The sequence below is a fragment of the Patiria miniata genome, unplaced genomic scaffold, assembly GCF_015706575.1.
Source record: "Patiria miniata isolate m_02_andy unplaced genomic scaffold, ASM1570657v1 HiC_scaffold_17, whole genome shotgun sequence".
Taxonomy (NCBI): Eukaryota; Metazoa; Echinodermata; class Asteroidea; order Valvatida; family Asterinidae; genus Patiria; species Patiria miniata.
The window spans coordinates 12,853,970-12,878,124 of record NW_024037055.1 but is presented as its reverse complement, the minus strand read 5'-3'; the positions used below and the strand labels follow the sequence as shown (position 1 = coordinate 12,878,124).

At 42.0% G+C, this 24,155-nt stretch overlaps 1 protein-coding gene across 1 annotated transcript in view; it reads right to left on the bottom strand.

Annotated features, from left to right (window-relative positions):
* Window positions 1-4,473: 4,473 nt before the first annotated feature.
* Window positions 4,474-24,155, bottom strand: part of LOC119723876 — a 40,410-nt gene continuing 20,728 nt past the window's right edge. Inside the window, exons 3-6 of the mRNA XM_038194762.1 lie at window positions 20,077-22,643; window positions 14,193-14,315; window positions 10,676-10,786; window positions 4,474-7,568 (exon numbers count right to left, since the gene is read on the bottom strand). Of these exons, the coding sequence (XP_038050690.1) occupies window positions 4,522-7,568; window positions 10,676-10,786; window positions 14,193-14,315; window positions 20,077-22,510 (5,715 nt within the window). The 5' untranslated portion in view covers window positions 22,511-22,643 and the 3' untranslated portion in view covers window positions 4,474-4,521. The remainder of the gene's footprint in view (window positions 7,569-10,675; window positions 10,787-14,192; window positions 14,316-20,076; window positions 22,644-24,155) is intronic.

The following is a 24,155-nucleotide window of genomic DNA, read 5'->3' as shown; positions in this document are numbered from 1 at the left end:
TCAGAATCCTTTGAGTTATCGTTTTCAAACCTTTATGAATATTCAAAGAACAAGAACTAAAACAAAACAGCAATGCAATCCTCATTTTGAAAGATTGGATCAAATCCGTGTCTCAATCACAGAAAACTCACATGAGACAAATTTCATAAAATTGTTGTGTCCTAGCTTGCTAACTTGGTGTAGCCTTTTCTCAATCAGAGATTTACATTGACAGACAAAAATGACTGAGAAAAGAATTCTATTGATTTGCTTAAAAACCTTGTGTATAAACTCAAATGCCTTGCTCAATTGTTAGTGACAAGACAAAGAGAAAACCCCACACTAGACTATGTCAGCCTGTCAGCATTACGCTAATAATGGGGGCATTCAGTGCATAATAAAGGCAACATTCATCTGGAAATAACAAACATCTGACCCATTGTAAACACTATACAATGTACATCATGCAATATGTGATTCTGGATATTAAAAAGAAAACAAATCTGATTTGTACTGGATCCAATGATGGCAAGTTTCATGATTCTTATGACTTCGTACAAAAGCAAGGCAACTTGGCTGTTATAAAAAGTACATCAGGCTATGTATTAATACAAAATAGAAGTTAAAAAAATAGAACAATCTGGCTCACTTTGCCCAATCTTCAGATGAGCAATATCAAATATTCACATAGTTTTGTTTGCATTCGAGACAGACCCTACTAGGATTGAAAAGTCAAGCCATCTCACTTGATTTCTTTTATTTATTTGTTCCATTTCTTTATACCCAGGGTGTGCCCAAACAGTTGTAAAAAAACCTTCCATTGGGGACCTGCATACATTACACATTATTAAATAATGTTCAGCACAGTAAAACTCATAAGAAACGTGCATTGGCGAAACAGACGACAAATATTAACAAACACAGGTATTTCAGACATTTTTACAGAAATGATTGTACATTGCAGGTCAATCAGGTCAGTAGGCAATTTGCAGCAATACTCATTTAACAATTGATACAAAAATAGCACAAATATAAAAATATAAATTACCTCTGCATATTTACAAACAATTCATCATGTAATGTACAATAATTACAGTTAATGAGAATGGCTGGTTGTATTTCTGCATGTACATGTTATCCCCAATCATCATACCATAGAGTAATGACCACACTACATGTAATTACAACTGTTACATCTGTCACAGTCAAGTTACTGGAATACAGAGATTAGGATCCTCATTATTCAGACTAAAGATAGTTCTTGCAAATATCTCCCTCTCTGAAACGATCCTGGGTAACTAGCATTTGAACAAATTTCTACATTGTTCGCCGTGTCCCTTGGTACAATGTGCAAGGTGCAGTTAAACTATCCAATACAGAAATCATTTGCTTGGGCAGATCTTTAGAAGTGTTGTCACAGAACTTGACAATGAGACTAACAAAATGTCACCACTAACCAGCACTTTGTGCTGAATATTTCCCCATCAATGTGGGAAGGTCCAAATTTGACTGTAATGATTAATCTAAGCAGACAGTTCAAGTCAGTTGATGCAGCTAAGGGTTCAAACCTGACAAGGCCAAGGGACTTTCTGTATGGGCCGGGGAGACATTAAGGGGACAAAGGAATGTTGACTTTCAGTTGATGAGGGTAATTGAAATTGGCTTGGAGTCAGTGCAAGATCTTCAAATGTATTAAAGGCAGTACAGGAAAGAAACACAGCAGCAGAAACAGAGAGACACATGTGGAGCTGATAGGCAGAATGTGTTCGTACAGAGGGTGGTAGATGACTGGGACTCACTCCCCCAGGGGAAACACAAACCAGCAGAGATAGACAGAGGCATGTTCAAGGAAAGATCCCCTCACAGCTGATAGGCAGAATGTGTCAGTCAGAGGGTGGTAGATGACTGGGACTCACTCCCCCAGGGAAAACACAAACCAGCAGAGATAGACAGAGGCATGTTCAAGGAAAGATACACTCACAGCTGATAGGCAGAATGTGGTCAGACAGAGGGTGGTAGATGACTGGGACTCACTCCTCCTGGGAAACACAAATCATCATAAACATGACAACGGGACTCGCTTTCCCAAGGAAAACACAAAGTGTAATAAACACTCAAATGAAAATGACAATGAAAGATCCCCTCACAGCTGGTGACTTTACAACAGAATGTGTTAAGTCAGAGGGTGGAAGATGGTTGGAACTCCAGTCCCCCTCCCCCCAAGAAGGGAAACAGAAAGTGTAGAAACCACTCAGACGTGAAAGAAAACAAGCCTTCACAAATAATACAGACAGCTTCACAAGACAACAATCGCAGATTGCTGAACAGAATCTTACAACCAGATATTAACCTTTCCAGCTTTGTAATGGGTGACAACACAGATAACACAGTTGACTGATAGAAGTGTACTGGACTTGCATGATGTTGCTGAGTCACCATGTCTTGTGTATAATGAAGAAAGGATTCAGCAATCTGACCAATTGAGGCAGAAGTCCTACATACCCATCAGTGCCACGCCTACAGTGTCTATGCTTCACGTCTTTAACTGTCAATGTGCAGCTTTAATAGGAAGATCTTTGAGAATTTCTAAATGGTTCTAATGAAGGAGCCACAGTATGTCACTGAGGAAATAGTTCTGTGACAATATGATTTACAAAATCCAATAAAAAGAATATTTTTAACTTTAAAACTGAGGTTTGATCGCTGGTGATATCTGAACACCATTGTGACGACGATTCTTGAAATCACATTTTTGGACGAAAGAGGTTTTAGGGTCATTGTGTTTAAATGGTGATATTCTTTGAACGGATTGAGCAATTTCAGTATTTTTTTTCATCTAAAAGTAGCTTATGAAATTGGCTTTCCAGTCATCATTATTGTTGGTGCTACATATGTTTTTGAATATGAAATATATTTTTGAGGTTTTGGGTTGGGATTTTGTTGACTCACCCTGTATGAGAACAGTTCTTCATTTGCATGTTTATTTCATAAAAATGTTTTTTTTTTTATTTCAAAACTGGCAGCACTGATCCTTGTGTAACTAATATAGTGTTTGATTGAAGGTCCTTTATTCAAGGTGGAGAACAGAAATCAGGCCATGCACCTTTAAAAGGTATTATATAATAGGCTATCAGCTTCGGTCCAAAAATTGGGCCACCGGTATCAAATGATCAAAAGGAGCAGTGCTCATGGTGATCTTTGGCAAGGTAAGCAAATCTAGAGTTGGAAAATGTGAGATAGCTTTGCAGTGTGAGCGGTGGCAGGTTTTTTGGGTGTTATCACTTAAAATTATATTGCTGCCAATATGCTTGTTACCGGACTAATTATACGTGGTAACAAGCATGTATTGGTCGCAATTTTTGTTTAAGTGATATAGCACCCAAAAAGCTGGCACATACTGCTGCAATGCTTTCACATATTTTCCAACTACAGGGGTGCATACCTTACCAAAATCACAATCAGCATTATTCCCCTCATTTGATACCGACCAAACCCCCAGGCTAAAACTCAATCTAAAAGTTTTATGGAGAAATGTCAGGAATAAATGCTATCAATTGGGACTTTAATACACCTTGAGATGGTTCAGGTAAGCCTACATGTACACCAGCACAGTTGATTCACAATATTACTGTAAACAGATCAATTAGGAATGATTAAAGCAAACATGAGTGTGCTGTCTTTACAGGGAATGTACAACATTTGCTTTTGCTACAATTTTCAGAAATAAATGGATTTGGAGGATTAGTATGTTATAGCAAATATTGTTAATCTGACTTTGTTCACGTTTTGGGCTTGTAGATGCTGGAAAAACCAAGAAAACAAATCATGTTTTTGTAGTCTGGTTCCCAGACCCCTTAAGATGAAACAGAGAAATGTATAGACTTTAGGGAAATGTAAGGTCAGCGAATCAGTCTGGCAGGCTTGTACCCCTTCACAGGTGTGTAATCAATTGTAAAGAAAATGCAAACAACTGTTATGAAAAATTCTGAGCAGTTTTTTAAAGAAAGCTAGTTTTCTCCAACGCTGCTCGGCCAATTAAAACCAGCGTTGGAAAAATACAAATTTTCTTGAAAATGTCAGCACACCAGGAGACACGATTTTACAGGATACTTTAGACTGTCATTCCCTCACAATCCAGTAAGGTATTTTGTGATAATTTGATCATTCGTTTTTTTGATGTTTGCAATGTTGTATCTTCCCTTTAAAATTCAAACTTTGAAGAAAAACTTTTTAACTCAGATCTTGACTTTAATCAAAACAATGATTTTGGGTATTATGCAAAACCAACATGTAAGTTGAGTCGATGCTGATGAAGTAGGGGTGTTTGAATGTGATAACAATATCTTACTCTTTGTAACTACATGTAAGTGGAATCAGTTGATTTAAATGATTAAAATGACCCTCGGTCAATTTACTTTGCCAAAAATAAGATTGTTAAAAAATGATTTAAATCAGTGATTTAAAAAACAAATCATACGATTTAAATCAGTGATGTTTTAAACAAAATTGTATGATTTAAATCGTGATTTAAATCAGTGAAATTTATGTCCTAATGACTAATCCATTCTTCTTCAGGTCACTGAGTGACTCATCAATATGGTTCTTGTCTTCCTCTGTCAGTTGACAGGTGCTGAGGCCCAGCCTCTGAAGGTGCAGCAGCTGCTTTACCTCCATGCACCACAATGCTGCTGTACCACCAAGTTTAATACGAGAAAGATCCAATTCAACCAAGTTGGGTAGATCCCTGAGTGACTCAGCAACATGTTTGATGTCCTGTCCATTCAATGAGCAGCCACCCAAGTCCAGCTTTCTGAGGGACTTCAACTGGTTAAGATGCATGCACCATAATGCTGCTGTACCACCCAGGTTATTATGAGCAAGATCCAATTCAACCAAGTTGGGTAGATCCCTGAGTGACTCAGCAACATGTTTGATGTCCTGTCCATTCAATGAGCAATCAAACAAGTCCAGCTTTGTGAGGGACTTCAACTGCTTCAAATGCATGCACCATAATGCTGCTGTACCACCAAGTTTAATACGAGAAAGATCCAATTCAACCAAGTTGGGTAGATCCCTGAGTGACTCAGCAACATGTTTGATGTCCTGTCCATTCAATGAGCAGCCACCCAAGTCCAGCTTTCTGAGGGACTTCAACTGGTTTAGATGCATGCACCATAATGCTGCTGTACCACCCAGGTTATTACCAGAAAGATTCAATTCACCCAAGTTGGGTAGATCCCTGAGTGACTCAGCAACATGTTTGATGTGATGTCCATTCAATGAGCAGTAAACCAAGCTCAGCTTTGTAAGGGACTTCAACTGCTTCAAATGCATGCACCATAATGCTGCTGTACCACCCAGGTTATTACCAGAAAGATTCAATTCACCCAAGTTGGGTAGATCCCTGAGTGATTCAGCAACATGGTTGATGTGATGTCCATTCAATGAGCAGTAAACCAAGCTCAGCTTTGTAAGGGACTTCAACTGCTTCAAATGCATGCACCACAATGCTGCTGTACCACACAGCTTATTATGAGCAAGATTCAATTCAACCAAGTTGGGTAGATCCCTGAGTGATTCAGCAATTTGTTTGATGTCCTGTCCAATCAATGAGCAGTGAACCAAGGCCAGCTTTGTAAGGGACTTCAACTGCTTCAAATGCATGCACCATAATGCTGCTGTACCACCCAGGTCATTATAAGAAAGATTCAATTCAACCAAGTTGGGTAGATCCCTGAGTGACTCAGCAACATGTTTGATGTCCTGTCCATTCAATGAGCAGTTACCCAAGCCCAGCTTTGTAAGAGACTTCAACTGCTTCAAATGCATGCACCACAATGCTGCTGTACCACCCAGGTTATTACCAGAAAGATCCAATTTAGGTACCAAGTTGGGTAGATGCCTGAGCAACTTACCAGTATCTGCATTGTTCTTGAAATCTACAAGAAGAAGATTTGTCATTGCACACATGGTAACAGCTAACTCCTCAATAAACCATGTCCATCTACAATGGTGTATATGCAATGTATGTACATTAGCAAGGTATTTGTTGCCACTGTCTTTTGTCTGTTCAGCAACACATTTCAAAAAGTATATGACTGAGTTCAGACTATCCCTGTTATTGTGAAGACCAGGAATGCAAAATTCATCTGATATGAATGAATGTATGAATTCCTCTGGAGGCAAACGTTTGGATTGACCTTCAAAGTAACAATGAAGTGCCAACTGACCCATCTTTGATTTGAATGACAACTCCTCCCCACACCTCACCTGAAATACCTTCAGAATCTCATACGTACATGCCTCATTGTCACCACAACAAAAGCGCAGAAGATACTCAAACCTCCTTGCACCCTTTGTCACAATTTTATTCAAAATCTTCTGAAATTCCTTTGGGTCTGTTTCTAACAAGCTTTGCAAGTAAGCAGCAGCAGAGAATTCCTGGAATGTCTTGTGAATAAACTGAATACAGTTGTGACTCTGCAGTCTCTTGCGCACTCTCTGTCTGGTCAGAATACCTGCCTTCAGAGCCAGCTCAAGCACACTCGGCTCAAAGTCACTTTCTTTGAAAGAGAGTGACTGATGTCGAAAAAGAAGACCATGCAGTGCAACTTTGCCAATTTCAATCACAACTTTTGCTACTTCATCTTGCGAGTCCAATCCTTTTCTTTGGAAGATATATGAAAATCCATCATGATACAGACGTGACATTGTTTCTGGGAGTGTGCAATCTTCTCTCCATAGTACACACATCAAAAGAACAAGCATTGGACTTTCAGATAAACTAGACAGAAGGTGTGACGATTCAATCTTTTCAAGAAGCCCCTTGGCCTTGTCAGGTTCACTAGTGAAAAAATTAGTAACATACTCAGTGACATCGTCTTTACTGAAACCCAGGACCTTGACATGTGTGAATGGTTCCTGAACCAGTTCCTCTGAAATAAGTCTGTGAAAGTGTGAGGGGCGGGTGCTTACAAGTACAGTACAACCCCTCAACGTCTTTCCATTAAGGATCTCCAGGATGGAACCAAATGAGGATTCACACAAGGTGGTGGTCATGAGCTCATCAAAGCCATCTAGTAAAACAAGGACTTTTCCAGGACTCTTCTTGATAAACATGTCCAGGACACCTCTATCAATACTTTCTTTAGCCAAGAGTTGGTCAAAAACTGCGTCAACAAGATCTGAACTCTGCTCCAGTGCGTGCATTTGCAACAGGAAGACAAGTTTATACTTCTGTAGTACCTGACTAGAACCAACTGCCCAATCATATGCCATTTTCTTAAAAAGTGTGGTTTTTCCTCTACCAGCCTCCCCAGTTAAAACAGCTATAAGGATCAGATCTCCCTCTTCTGTCTCAAGTTGTAATATATCATCATATGATGCCAGCTTCTTCACTTTGTCCTTACCAAGTATTAACTGCAACTTTGTGTAGATTTCCGTAATGTGTTTCCTGTCATCACCCTCCCATGGAATCAATTTTACAAAGCTACCTTTCCTCCTGTAGTATGACTTCAGTTCACCTTCACAGCAATCAGCAGCATCTTGGGCGGGACTGTCAAGCTTCATCTTTTTGGGGGCGCTGCGTCCTACAATATTGAAATGAGCAATGACTTAATCATGCAATGCATTTTGGCATCCAAGCAATAAATTGGCTCCTTGTCTGTAAAAAGTACCATTTTGAGCTGAAATATTGGTTCATTGTATGCAAAAATTAAAGCACTAAAAGCTTGTTGCTTTGTGAGTGTGGGAGGAAAAAATGTGACAGGATTGAAATAACCTCCTGCTCAATGATGCATGAATCTTAGTCACTCACACAACAAGTGTTGCAAAAGCTCTGCAATAGACCGATCCAGTAAGCCCCACCCACTGTGCACGTAAGCAATTAACATGTGCTCCTCGCCAACGCCACACAGCATGTTACAGCTGTGCACAGCATACGTGTCTGCACGCATGTTGGATCCAGTAAGCCCCACCCACTGTGCATGTAGGCAATTAACATGTGCTCCTCTCAAATATGCCACACTGCATGTTTCAGCTGTGCACGTCATACGCCTCTGCACACATGTTGGATCCAGTAAGCGCCGCCCACTGTGCACGTATATGAACTAGACTGCTATAATAGCATGCGCATAGCAGTTCAATAGCATTCCAACAGCATGTGCATGTTAATATAGCATTCACATAGCATTCACATATGATGATGACTTGATGACTGCTAACTTTAACAGTCCATATAGCATTCTCGATAGCATGCGGAATGAAAATAGCATTCCAAATAGCATGCGAGCTTCAAAGCATTCCACATAGCATGCAAGTGAAAGTGGGAGGACTGCAAATTGAGTACAGCATTCCAATTTAGCAGTCGATTGTAAAATAATTTTAAAGTATAGCATTCCGTGGCTAAGCATAGCCTGCAAACAGCATTCCAATATATAAGCCTATCAAATCAGGGACTGCAAGTCACATGACACAGTGATGACCTTGCATTCCACAGATTAAGGGTCAATTAATGTGGGAAATTTGAAAACTGCTGTCAGTTGAATATTATCAACACAGTAGGATGCACATAATTATAGTCTTGCAAGAAATTGTAGAAAAATGGACATTAACCTGTGGAATGAATGCTTGTGGACATAATTTCATGTTCACATGCATGCACTCAACCTGTACATGACAAATACACTGGATGATTGGCTGAATGGACTACAGTCTTTGGAATCGACAACTTAAAAGCAACAGTTGAACCAATATGGAGGCCTCCATACACGTGTATGCACTGAGCACACTCACAAACTGTTTGTATACAGTTTTGCACTACGAGTACCAATAATGTGTCTATGACATGGTGGGTATTCAATATTTGGCTTGAAGACGATTTTATTTTGGCTTTGAGCATGTTTTTGTTAGTGGTGTTAAGATGTGAAGTATTAAACATATATTCCTTCCTACGTGATTGAATTTTTGAATCAGCTGGATTTGGAATGATAATTGTTTTTAAATTGTGATGCCAATTGGCATAAAAGTGACAACTTGTTGCTTCAAAGATAATTCGAATTAAGCAAAAAATTGTTGCATCAAATTTCTGGCCATTAAGCATGACAATTATAATGTTAGACAAAGAGTGTCCCAATGTTTGTACAGTCGGAAGAATGATAAAGTCTTAAATAACAATTTTTTAATTGATATATTTTGATCACAGTCCATGCACATAGGACTATTAAATTTCAAAATGGTGTTAGCTGTGTTAACCCCATGCGTACTGAAAGCGGTCATGGCCGCGGCCGCTAATCCTCATTGGAATGCAGTTGCCAGCTGTGGTATGCTGTGGCACACAGCTAGTGGGTAGTTCCACAGCTGCTGCTTTTGTGCAGTCCCGCTACCACACAAAGGCTGTGCAGTCATGCGGGCCACTTGCTCTATGTGTGGAAGAATGTCCCCATTACACCCCATCCTTAAGGGGTTAAATATGGTTTAATACAGGAAATTATTAAAGCTTATAACACAAGTAATTTTTGGCATAAATTGTGACATTGAAAATGTATGTTGTAGGATGCCTGTGTCCATGTCACGATAGCAGTCATGATAGCATTCACAAAGCATTCTTCATAGCATGCACAAGCTAAAAGCATTCATCATAGCATGCGAATAGCATGCAAATGCTATTCTCATAGCATGTGAATGCTGTTATGGCATTCATGTTCGCATGCCTAAATAGCATTCTCGATAGCATTCGAATGATAGCTCATTTACATAATTCAGGCTTCTGACATGCTATAAACTGCTATCGGAATGCTATATCTTCAAGGAATGCTGTGAAAAATGCTTTAGGAAAGTATATATATGGCTTTTTGTGAATGTTTTCAAATGGCAGTTCTCATAGCATTCGCATGTTAAAATGCATGCGAAAGGAATGCTTATAATGACTGCAGTCAAGTTTGGTAAGGGTAGGCAATTAACATGTGCTCCTCTCCAATGCCACACTGCATGTTACAGCTGTGCACGTCACACGCCTCTGCACGCATGTTGGATCCAGTAAGCCCCGCCTACTGTGCACGTAGGCAGTTAACATGTGCTCCTCTCCAATGCCACACTGCATGTTACAGCTGTGCACGTCACACCCCGCTCTGCACGCATGTTGGATCCAGTAAGCCCCACCCACTGTGCACGTAGGCAGTTAACATGTGCTCCTCTCCATTGCCACACTGCATGTTACAGCTGTGCACATCATATATGTCTGCACGCATGTTGGATCCAGTAAGCCCCACCCACTGTGCACGGAGGCAATTAACATGTGCTCCTCTCTAATGCCACGCTGCATGTTCCAGCTGTGCACGTCATACGCGTCTGCTCGCATGTTGGATCCAGTAAGCCCCGCCCACTGTGCACGGAGGCAATTAATGTGCTCCTCTCCAATGCCACACTACATGTTACAGCTGCGAGCATGTATGCGTCTGCACGCATATACATGCTTGGTCAGAACACAATGGGGCAGGGCTAAATGGATTGGTCTAAATATGACAGATGGTACATTTATTTTTATGAAACAAGTCTTAATTTTTCATACTCATGGGAAGCAAAAAGATGATGTGCTTTTAATAATGTACATTAACAAAAAAAAAGTGGACTAGTCTGCAAAGAATGAATACATTTTACATCTGGTTTGGAGTTGGTACATTAGTTCATTGATAATTACCTTGTGCACCTGAGGCCACATGCCGTGTTGGTGGTTGCTGTGATGTACTTGGTGGATTCTCTGATATGTCAACTGATGGATGACCAGAGTGGTGTGATGCATGTGCATTATCTTCAATCAAATCAAATATGAGGACAATTGTTAGTGCCAAAAAAGGGACTTAAGCACATTCATGTTATTAGGGAATTACCCTCCTTGTGGGAAGTCAATATTCAGAGCAATATAAAAAACACTTTAGAACCCTGCAGGTCAGTTTCAAGTGATGTGAAGAGTCAAAAACACTGAGTGGAGAGCAGTGAAGTGTGTCTGAATCTACATTCTTGCCCTACTTAAGATTAAGCACACGAAACACTTGTGCTGGGATTTGAAGTGTTATCCAAACCCACAGAAGATTACCTCCAATGAATTTGAAGTAGGGGTGATAACTGCATGTACTGTATCAGCCGAAGTACAGAAGACTAGGAGGGTTAATGCTTAAAGCCAGAGTCCATCATTTGCAGCTATCCAAAAAAGTAACTGGCGTAATTATTGTTGAAAAACATACTTGGTTGAAAGATAAGGGGACTAAACTCCCTGTGAAATTAATCTTTCTGGCAAGCTGGCAAGGCCATTCCAACTGTGCCCTTAAGATGCACCGTAGGAAATTTAAATTAGTAGGTCATTTTGTTATCCGGCGAAGCGCGCAGTTGCTATAATTCATCAGATCAGTGCGCGACATCGTGTAGCTGCAATCGGCTCAATGAGAACGTGTCTCGGACGCAGAATTCAGGCCAAATTAAAAACATGATTCAGCAACTTTTGATTGAAATTGAGATCCTAGAATGCTGTTTTTCTCGGAACATAAAGCTGAAGTTGAGCCAAAACTTCATCAGGTTAGTTGTTCCGCACCCTCCTTTAGATTTTGAGCACATTTGTTGCTTCAAACAAACAAAATGCACAAATTACAAATGATGGACTATACCTTTAATTGTGAGTGTATTACCGGTACATGTACATTTACATGTAACAAAATAATTTCATTCTGTTGCAGTAACGTAACTCTAGATGAGGCCAATGTAAAGCAGCACAAGATCCAATCTGCATGTTGAAGTTATTATTATAATTGGTGGGAACGGCAACATAGACAAACAGTGATCTTGGTATTTGTCTTGCTTATGGATTCTGTTGCCACAATACGAACATTGTGAGTGAAATGAATTGGAAGCTTTAGAAACCTCTTTCAAACAAGGGAGCTACCGGGTATATTAGATTTGACTATTTTAAAAGGCAAACAATTACGTACCTTTCGAAAACTGGATCCCTCCCGGTAGGTCTGATTTTTATTCTTAATTTTTGGGTGCTGATTGAATGGAGTATTACACCAGGTGCCTTTTTTTCGCAAAAATTATTTCATTTACACAAATAAAAAATATTAGGGTCGGTTGTAAAATTTAGTGTCAGTTGGTAACGGAAGTAGAAGTCAATTTTCCAGCCCTATCCAGAAATAAGCAAATAGGAGTGGATGCATGCACCAGAAAGTGCAGATCCACCATATCTGGGCCCAATTTCTTGGCTCTGCTTACAGTTAGCTAAAAATCCATACTGTAGCAGAACATTATTTATGCGTATTTCATGCGTTAGCTCATGCGTACATCCCATAACTAAAGGCCTTTTCACACTATCTCCGTTTGGAACCGTGTTGAAACCTACCCGGATCCAACCCGGTTCAGCCCGAGTATTTTTCGACACGGATCGGAGAGACGCGACGTTCACACTGTCCTTTACGGGAACGGCCGCTACGTGAACCGTGTAACGTTCAATCCGGCTACGGCCCCTAGTGAATTCACACTACAAATTCTCGACACGGATCGCATTTGGCACAGGGCGCTGCGATGATTTTCTCAATCCCATAATGCATTGCGACGCACGCGGCTGCTGCGCGCACGAGGCTTACGGACAGGCCGGTGTCACGGTCTCACTTCTCCGGCGTGCTAGCTTCTCCGAAAGGGAAATTTCGCTTCAACACGCATGCACAAAATTGCGCAGTGGTGTACATTTTTTGTCAACTTTATTTGTGTGCTGAGTTCTTCGGGGTTGTACTGGTGCACGTAATATCATAAGATATTTGTATGCATAGTTACAGGTTACCAGTGGAATCCAAAATTTTCGTGGCGCGCACAACTCCCAATAACCAAAAAAGACTTGAAATGCACATTTAATTTAAGCCGCATGGTTGCAAAAATAAAGACAAAATGGACCACGAACGAGCAAGGAACACGGACCAAGGAGTTCGTTCTTAATTATTCCTCCATGAACACACACACATGCATGACGTACGCTGGGAACACAAATCAGAATGCTTGCAAGACCATGGGGGAAGTGTTACATAACGCATTCTTGGATGTCCCTCACTGTGTTATTAATAGCCTCAGTAATACAGCCCGAGGAAAAGTAAGCACAGCGGACACATGAGCATGAATCGTGCTCATGTAACGTGCACTGTAACGTGCTCAACTGTCCGCCGAATCCACCCGGAGAAGCTAGCACGCCGGAGAAGTGAGACCGTGACACCGGTGTGCAGCGTGAATTTACTACTCTGTGAAATACGGACTCATTGGTAGTATTGCGCATGCCTATTAGGAGAAGGACCTGTCACGTGAAAGGGTTTGACCAATAATAAGAGAGTAAACAAATCCAATTTGGGAGTCCGATTTTTGTACGACACCAGCGCAGCTGTGTGCTATATTTCCAAAATGGCTCCGGTCATTTCGTTAGACAATTCGTTCTATTTAACATTAGAAATGTACATTTTTGGGGTACATTTTGCGGACCTAATACCTACAAGCCCAGACTCGGTAAAGGATGCTCCATACACCGATACATTATTGGATGATAATTAGGGAGCGATTGTTTCAGGATCGGTGTTTGTGACGGCGATAGTCAGCGATAGTGGTGGAGGGAAATATTAATTATGCACTCAACCCGGGGCGGTTCATTTTCATTTTCGACACAGTTCACTACGAAAAATGCAATTTCGATCCAGGTTGAGATTTTCAACCCTGGTCCCTCCCAGGGTTGATTTCGATCCGGCTAGAGCACGCTATACCCGGGTCGGAACCAGGTTGAAATTTTAGAAGTGGGAAAAGGGTTGACAAAAATCTCGGGGTTGGAACTGGTTCCAACCCGGAGATTTTGGACAGTGTGAAAAGGCCTTAAGGATTCTGTGCTTACAGGGTTAATTGAGCACAGAAGTTTTGTGCTAGCACGGTTAGCACAAAATTGTGATCATAAATGCGGCATTCTGTGGTAGCAGAGCCAAGAAATCTGGTTATTGCAATTCTGATTGAAGATAAGTTGAAGTCAATCGCGATGTACGAACCCTGACTCTCTAGCTCGCATAACTGATAAGTGATGACAATCGGTCTTTTGTGACCGTGTTTATGTAGTACATGTATATCAACCCCCCCCCCCTAAAAATATGTATATATTTACACTTGAATCAAATTATTTTTATCTTAACAAACAAAATTATATTTACCTGGTCCCTCCAACGGGAAGTTGTAATTATTAATATTAACTGCACTTGAACCAACAATGATAGGGTTGTTGCTGCCACTGATTGTGCCGCTGTTTCCGATGGTTCCACTTCGTTGTGGGGAATCTACAATTTAGAAGCAGGAATTAACGGCCAACAAAAATGATGCCTGTACTAATTTCCATCTCTATTTGTCATCTGTACTTAAACATTGCCTTTCTACGGAGCCCCTAAAGGGACATTCAATATTTCTTTTATCTCGTGTGCACGATATAAAAATGTCATAACAAAATATATGTCATAAATATGTCATAACAAAATTGGACGAGTAAATAATAGATGACTTTTTTGGGACTTGAGTTACAGAGCTCGTATCAGGAGCTTGTGACACCATCACGGTGTCTTTGTCAACTGGTGTTGTTGAGGCCCTCACAGGACCCGTCACGTGACCAAGCTTGGTCACATGACAGGAGGTGGTCATACATGTGGGCCAGCTTGTACCCTCCATCTCTGTTCATATGGGGGCGGTGCTTGCAGATTTTCACAGCTTCGCAGATTTTGCTTTTCCAGAGGTCGTCCTCCCTGGCGATGATCTTAACATTGTCCACGGAGATGCTATGTCCTGGGTTATGTTCACCAACTGCTGTCAGTGGGATCGGGTCTGCAGAGTGCGAGCTGTTTTCCCGATATAATTGTCTTCATAGCCATCACACGCCATCTGGTATACGAGGCCACATTTCTTGAGGTCTGGAGTCTAAATTGTCTTTCAGGCTGATCAACTGGGAGCGAAGAATGTTGAACGGTTGACGTGCTACCGTGACACTGTGTTCATGAAACACACACTCCAGCTGTTCAGACAGACCTCGGATGTATGGGAGAATGGCCATAGGTTGTTGCTTTGCATTGGTGGTCGTCTTAGAGGCAGCTCCAGTTGTTGGTTTCTTTTTAGGGATCTTGAATGCCCACAGTTGGTACCCGTTGGCAGTGAGAGGGTTTTTGACGTGGTTAAGTTCAGTCTCGCTGTCCTCCTCTTCTGTGATGACTTGGTCGATCCGGTGGCAAATTAGGAGTGTGAACCACGGACCTTTTGTGTGCCAGATGGTGATTGGACCCAAAGTTCAAATATTGGTCGGTGTGAGTCGGCTTCCTGTAGACAGTTACTTTAGTGGATCCGTCACTTTTGATGTGGGAGCAGGTGTCTAGGAACGGAAGTTTGGAATCTGTCTCAGGTTCCATTAGTAAACCTGATGTTGGGATCAAGGCTGTTTATGAGTCGGGTGAAACCTTGGATTGCTAACTCCTGTATCTCCACAAAGGTATCGTCCACATAGCGGTATACGTACCACTGATTTGGAGGGGTAGGAGCAGTTGACAACGCTCGACGTTTGAAATCCTCAGTGTACTTTGGGCGACCAGTGGGGATACTGGGGAACCCATTTCAGTTCCATATGTGTTTGCTGGTAGTACGTGCCGTCATACACAAAGTATATGTAGTGTCCAAACAGAAGACCAGCATCTCAATGATCTGCTCAACCGTCATTTGGGTGCAGGTATGGGGAGAGTCGTCAGTTTCGAGTGTGTGTCTGCATGACCACCCTGACCGCGTCTTTAACAGGGATGCTTGTGAACAATGCAGTCACGTCGTATACGGCACAATTTTGCGACCTGGTGGAACTTCGAGGTCCGCAATCTTGTTCACAAAATCAGCACTGTTCTTGATGTGATGCAACGTGTTCCCAAAGAATGGAGTCAAGATGTTTGCCAGGACCTTAGCTGCAAAGCTGTGAGTTTGTGTGAAATGACAGCAGCATGTTTATTGGGAGGGGGTGTAATAATGCAGGCACTATACAGTACATGTCAAGTCAGTTAGGACGGGGATTTTTTTTGGGGGGGGGGCCGCTTTCATGATTAATTTTGTCAAACTTGCAATGACTTGGCCTTTATTGAGAAAGATAAGTGTTTTATGTTGAGTAAATAGAGGAAGAACCGGTATGTGCATGCAAACTTCAGGAAATCATCAATTGAATTTAGTTTTATTGATGTGTAGAGGTGTGTAATTTTATTTATCGCCTTATTGCCCAGAGGGCGCCCTTGCGTCTTACTGTGTTGCAGCGTTCCTTTTTCAAATCAGCTGGAACAGACTAGGCCTCGACCTGAGAAAACCTTTCATAAAATACTCTCTGAGGAGATCTTGGTGGGTATCTATATATCACATGAAAGCACACTTATTGTGGATCAAGATTATATACTTTATGGCTTGGGTAGGAACCGATTATGGAATATTTTAGCTTGTAACTTTGGGTCATGATCGTCACAATTCATTGTTTTGAGTGCACATGATTTTTGCGATTTTGGGCAGAAAAATCTAAATATCCAGCTTGTCAAGGAAGTGTATTTTTTAAAGGATTTTGTGAGTTATTACACTTAAGATGAATGTCAATTACTATTTTTGTCTTCCCTGAGCCGCACGGCTGTATGAAATGACAATAAATTAATAGGAAAAAAGAGTGAAGAGTGCTTTCTATCGTTAAAAGAGCCCGCCCCCCCCCCCTCCCATCTTCGAATTTGAAGCCCTTGGCATGGAAATTTGGGGGAAAAGTTGTTGGGTCCGTCCTTGGTACCCACTCATAAACTTGTGGTACCCCACGGGCCCCCCATAACCCACTGACAAAGTCATGGCCTAGCCACTAGTGGAATGGCGAAAGATGGTAGACCTTTTAGGTTTTCTAAGGATGGTAGACCTTTTAGGTTTTCTAAGGATGGGAATAAGGCTAAGGCCCCACCCAGCTAGAACAATCAGTTCAATGTTTGACAGCTGATTGTCCGACAGGTTTTTACCATTTAACATGTTAAAGCATACTTTTTAAGCCTTCAGCTCAAGAGATTATCTTTGCGTCATTTTTACGCTTTTTGCAAATTTTACGAAATTGGACAGATCTGCAAGAGAGCGTGGCAATTGTGGCTTGGCAATGTACGCTGGTTTGAATATTGTGTGTGCTGATGAGACCTTTAATTTTCTTGAAGTTTTCCCAACAATAAAACTATATCAATTGATTATTCCCCAAGTTTACCTGCACATACATGTAACAGTTCTTAATTCCTTGTTATTTTCTTAGCTATAAAACATAAGTTTGGCCCTTCACCGACGTATAAACCCCCGGGGCGCAAATTCCATCTTAAGAATTTTTAGCTATTTAAACACTTCTCTCTCTCAAAAAGGCCGTCTTACAAAATTAATCAAAAATCCCCATCTATCTGACTTGACATGAAACGTAGTGGCTGCATTGATGATTACGCCCCCTCCCAAATAAACACACTGCTTTCGTTACAAATAAAGTCATCTGATTTTGTGCACGCCACGTGCAGCCAGCTAGCTCCTTATATATAATTATGTCGTGCGCATGAGATATTATTTCGTGTGCACAAGATTACAAAAAATAATATTGAATGTCCCTTTATGGGCTCCGTACCTTTCATAGAAGAAAAACATTTTTTATTCAATCTGACCGATAATAGACAAAGAAGTACAAGAAATACCAGGCTACATCTACCGGTACATGCATGTCTTAAATCTTCAGGTGAGGTGGGGAGGGGGAGGGTGGTAAATGCCCCTCCACTATTAAAAGGTTCAAAACCGACTACAAGCAACTACAGGGTGAGTAAAAAAAAAGAAACCCAAATGGCGCCCCCTATTTTTTGAAGAAGTTGTGCATGTAGCACTTTCCAGATCTAGGATATGAAAGCTAAATTACTAAGCTTTCTGTTAGTGAAAGAAACATTCAAATCGCTCATGCACTTTTCCAGTTATGGAATTTTGAAGACAAACACCGTTTTTAACCTTGTCCACGAATCACATTTGGCATGTGATATTTCAGTATTAAAAATGAACCATGTCGCATCCTGAAAATGATATCAGAATAATTAATCCCAATCTCTGGGGTAGCCCAGAAGAAGGCAGCTAGGGCAAAACAATAAACTATTGACAGTATAAAGCCTCATATTTTAACCACTTCGCACCAGGTGTATTTTTGCCGAATGTTGACATTTTCAAAATGCAAAATTTGCCAGCCAACTTCTGATAAACATGTACATGTACAGCCAAACGCCACAAATACTGATTCGCAAAAGTGATTTGAACAGTATTTGTACGATATTTCTTGTCGATAACTCATACATGTACATGTATGTTTCAACACTCAATAAATGTTATGATTAGCAGGCGCGGATCCAGGATTTTTTTAGACGGGGGGCCCACTTTTAGAGCATTTGCTCTGATGAATAAGGCGAGCGCGGAGCGCGAAGCCAATACGGCGTGGGGTCCGGGGCCCGCTTAAGGGCCCCGGGAAATTTTGGATTCTAGATGCTCTGTGGTGCAATCTTAGGCGATTCCTGGCCCGTTTCCCCCTGAATTGTTTGAGCAAAAGTTGCTAAGCTTATAAGAACTTTTTAAAATATACTCTTGTTTTTACACATTTTAAGCTACTGTGTACTTCAAAGTTGCAAACCATGTATTTTCGTCTTCAAAAATTTCTTGCATTGTATTTACAAAAAAAAAAGAGGAATAGCATTGACTTAGGTTGTAAACTGTTGCAACGATGCGCTGGGGCATTTGCTCCACGGACTAATTCGAACGCGGAGCACGAATGTCTTAAGGCGTGGGGTTCGGGGCCCACTGAAGGGCACCGGGAAATTTTTGATTCTATGCATTCTTTGTGGTGCAAACTGAGGCGATTCCCTGCCCCATTTCAGCAAAATCTTGTGAAGATTATGAGGATTTTTTTTTCATTATCGCTTCGGTTTGCGGTTTTCTTTATTTTTGGTTCATTAGTTGAAAATTGTTCCCTCGTATTTTAATACAAGCCTTTTAAGTTTCTTCTGTTCTTCACTTGATAACCAAGTATTTTTGACTGCATAATCAATTTCCTGCATGTTATTTTTGAAAAGGAATTGGATAGCATTAGTTTGTAAACTGTTTTAAGGATGCGTAGGGACATCATGACCCGAGGACTAATGCGGAGCGCGAATGTCTTACGGCGTGGGGTCCGGGGCCCGCTTAAGGGCCCCGTGAATTTTTTTGATAACTAGCTGCTCTGTGGTGCAATCTGAGGCGATTCCTGGCCCCTATCTCGAGTTATTTGAGCAAAATGTTTTAAGTTAAATAAGGATTTTTTTCAATGGATTAATATATGCTCTTGCATTAACAAGACTTTTAAGTTTCTTCTGTTTTTCACTTGATAACCATTTTCGTCTGCATAATTATTTTCGTGCATTTTATTTTTGAAACGGAATTGTATAGACTTAGTCTGTAAACTTTTGCAAGGGTGCTTTCTAATGTTTTGTATCAAGTTTAATTTTTTAGTTTATCAATAAGATAACAATTTCTACGGAAATGTTCTACGGAAACGGACATGTTTTGGACTCCTTTAAAGCGCGTGGAGGTTGCCCTCCTCCTTCCCTCCATTTCTCTCACCTTCCCCCCTTTTTCCCCGTTTTATTCATTTTTTTAAACTTAATTTGACGGGGGGCACGTGCCCCCGCGGCCCACCCCTGGATCCGCGCCTGATTAGTGCCAGTTACCATGGTTATGAGAATGTTCTGATGTGTTTGATATGGGAATAGTTTTCGTTTTGCTAAAACATCACTAACCTTTGTGATCTGTGGAAAAGCTTAAAAATTGGTGTTTGCCTTCAAAATTCCTAAACCTGGAAAAGTACCGGTACATGAGCAATTTGAATGGTCCTATCACTGAATAAAAACTTATTAATTGGGCTTTCATATCCTAGATCTGAAAAGCACTACATGCAGTACTTTTTTTTTTTTAAATAGGGGCACCATTTGGGTTTCCTCTGTTTTTTTTACTCACCGTGTATAGCTACTACCTGCTTACCTAATGCAGCAGGTACCTGAGCCTCCTGTTGCATCGTGGTAGGGACATTCGTCCGTTGGTAGGCTGCTTCAGATTGTTGCATCATGGAAGGGACATTAGTCCCTCGGTAGGCTGCTGCAGATTGTGGCATCGTGGTGGGGACATTAGTCCATTGGTAGGCTGCTCCAGATTGTTGCATCATGGAAGGAACATTAGTCCGTTGGTAGGCTGCTGCAGATTGTTCCATCGTGGTGAGGACATCAGTCCGTTGGCTGGCTGCTTCAGATTGTTGCATCATGGAAGGGACATTGGTCTGTTGGTAGGCTGCTGCAGGTTGTTGCATCATGGAAGGGACATTAGACCGTTGGTAGGCTGCTGCAGATTGTTGCATTGTGGTAGGGACATTAGTCCGTTGGTAGGCTGCTCCAGATTGTTGCATCATGGAAGGGACATTAGTCCGTTGGTAGGCTGCTGCAGGTTGTTGCATCATGGAAGGGACATTAGACCGTTGGTAGGCTGCTGCAGATTGTTGCATTGTGGTAGGGACATTAGACCGTTGGTAGGCTGCTGCAGATTGTTGCATCATGGAAGGGACATTAGTCTGTTGGTAGGCTGCTTCAGATTGTTGCATCATGGAAGGGACATTAGTCCGTTGGTAGGCTGTTGCAGATTGTTGCATCATGGAAGGGAAATTAGTCTGTTGGTAGGCTGCTTCAGGTTGTTGCATCATGGAAGGGACATTAGTCCGTTGGAAAGCTGCTGCAGATTGTGGCATCGTGGTGGGGACATCAGTCCGTTGGTAGGCTGCTGCAGATTGTTGCATCATGGTGGGAACATCAGTCCGTTGGCTGGCTGCTGCAGATTGTTGCATTGTGGTAGGGACATTAGTCCGTTGGTAAACTGCTGCAGATTGTGGCATTGTGGTGGGGACATCAGGCCGTTGGCAGGCTGCTTCATATTGTTGCATTGTGGTGGAGACATAAGTCCGCAGGTAGGCTGCTTCAGATTGTTGCGTCATGGAAGGGACATTAGTCCGTTGGTAGGCTGCGGCAGATTGTTGCATCGTGGTGGGGACATTAGTCGCTTGGTAGGCTGCTGCAGAAAGTTGCATCGTGGTCGGGACAAAAGTCTGTTGGTAGGCTGCTGCAGATTGTTTCATGATGGTTGGGACATAAGTCCGTTGGTAGGCTGCTGCAGATTGTTGCATCGTGGTGGGGACATTAGTCTGTTGGTAGGCTACTGCAGATTGTTGCATCATGGTTGGGACATCAGTCCGTTGGCTGGCTGCTGCAGATTGTTGCATCATGGTAGGGACATTAGTCCGTTGGTAGGCTGCTGCAGATTGTTGCATTGTGGTGGGGACCAAAGTCCGTTGGTAAGCTGCTGCAGATTGTTGCATCGTGGTTGGGACATTAGTTCGTTGGTAGGCTGCTGCAGATTGTTGCATCGTGGTAGGGACATCAGTCCGTTGGTATGCTGCTTCAGATTGTTGCATTGTGGTGGGGACATTAGGCCGTTGGTAGGCTGCTGCAGATTGTTGCATCATGGTTGGGCTATAAGTCTGTTGGTAGGCTGCTGCAGATTGTTGCATCATGGAAGGGACATAAGGCCATTGGTAGGCTGGTGCAGATTGTTGCATCGTGGTAGGGACATAAGGCCGTTGGAAGGCTGCTGCAGATTGTTGCATCGTGGTTGTGACATAAGTCCGTTGGCTGGCTGCTGCAGATTGTTGCATCATGGAAGGGACATAAGTCGCTTGGTAGGCTGCTGCAGATTGTTGCATCGTGGTTTGGACATTAGTCCATTGGCAGGCTGCTGCAGATTGTTGCATCGTGGTGGGGACATTAGTCCATTGGCAGGCTGCTGCAGATTGTTGCATCGTGGTGGGGACATCAGTCCGTTGGCAGGCTGCTTCATATTGTTGCAATGTGCTGGGGACATCAGTCTGTTGGTAGGCTGCTTCAGATTGTTGCATCGTGGTAGGGACATCAGGCCATTGGCAGGCTGCTTCAGATTGTTGCATCGTGGTGGGGACATTAGTCCATTGGCAGGCTGCTGCAGATTGTTGCATCGTGGTGGGGACATTAGTCCATTGGCAGGCTGCTGCAGATTGTTGCATCGTGGTGGGGACATTAGTCCATTGGCAGGCTGCTGCAGATTGTTGCATCGTGGTAGGGACATCAGGCCATTGGTAGGCTGCTGCAGATTGTTGCATCGTGGTGGGGACATTAGTCCATTGGCAGGCTGCTGCAGATTGTTGCATCGTGGTGGGGACATCAGTCCGTTGGCAGGCTGCTTCATATTGTTGCATTGTGGTGGGGACATCAGTCTGTTGGTAGGCTGCTTCAGATTGTTGCATCGTGGTAGGGACATCAGGCCATTGGCAAGCTCCTGCAGATTGTTGCATCGTGGTGGGGACATCAGTCCGTTGGCAGGCTGCTTCATATTGTTGCATTGTGCTGGGGACATCAGTCTGTTGGTAGGCTGCTTCAGATTGTTACATCGTGGTAGGGTCATCAGGCCGTTGGTAGGCTGCTTCAGATTGTGCATCCATGGTTCTTTGGATCACCGGCCCACAATTGGCAGTCCTGTTTGTCAATGATTAAGGAAAAAACTGTGTCACGTTTCATTCTTTGGTGGATTAACTTTGGAATATTTTAACAGATTTGTGAACGCACCCACGACCACTGACAAGGCAAATGGCAGGGCAAGCCTATAGTCTGAGCATTTGGGACTCTCAATAAACCTGATTGACATTCACATTGCACCAAGGGTACAGAAAACAACCAACCAATACAGTTCATGCATAAACCAATAGGGGCAGTGAGCCAGTCATGCTTTAAAGTATTTTAAAATTGATCATTGTATAATTCATCTATTAATAAATTAAAGCGTGGATTGTGAGAAACAATTTGTACATACACTTGAAAAGTTTTTAAACTTTGAAAATAAAAGAAGAAATAATCTCAAAATTTATTTCCAGGTTCCAGTCATCGGGCTCAGTGGAACAACAAAATTGGTCACAGTAGAAGCATGGAGCTTGACAACTTGATTGGCCAGTATTGGCATTATATTCATGTTCATGGGTATGAAACACGTCTCAAAGGGGGTTCACGAAAATTCTTTTGATTCTGATAAGCTTTAAAAACTGTTTGTTTTATTGATAGGCTTAATTCGCATATATATGTTACACCCCAATTTGGCTTTTGGTCCCAACATATGTTGGGATGGTCCCAACCAGAGATGCTACAGGGTCTGCTTGAAAAAAACAGGGAACAGGGTCTGATTGAAAAAACCGGAACAGCTGCTTGAAAAAAACGGAATTCTATTTTTTGTGAAAAAGCCACTCTGACACAAAGTCCCCGCCATGGGCGTCGCCAGGATTTTTTCTAGAGGGGGGCAAAAATTTTTTTTGCCAAAAAATGTTTGTATTTCTCAACACATTCTCGATTTATCAGTTTTAGAGGGGGGCAGGGACATTTTGCCCCCCCCCCCAACTCATTAAATTTACACCACTTTGTCTTCGCGCCTCTTTTTCTTTCTTTTTTTTCCTTTCTTTTTTTTTTTTTTTATTTTTTTTTAGGCTTTTCCAGGGGGGGGCAAGTGCCCCCCCTTGCCCCCCCCTCGCGACGCCCATGGTCCCCGCTGTCATCTTTCTCTTGTAGCTAAACCCATTTCCATTTATTTTTTATTTTTGCTTCTGTGGCCTTTAACTCTAACGTGTCTAAGCTGTCGGTTCGTTCAATCACTTTGAATTTTTCCATATTCCTATTTTTTATTTGGCCTACCCGAATTTCCAACGTTTTCTAGACGAAAAATGCACCATTCCACAACACTGTCAGTGTACAGTGTACATGACGTGACGAAAACATGGTTGGTACCCGGCGTTTTTTGTATTCACATACATGTATATCACTGCGCTCGGAAACCACGGATAACTGAAATGATAGACTTGATTTCGACGCGTGCTCCGTTGTATACTGAGTTCAAGTTCGTTGGCCACCTGTATCGCATGCAGGCTTGGCAACAACAATAGACTTGTTTTTAAGACTACCTGACTTCAACGAACAACATTGTGCCATGCGTGCCCAAGGCCTGTA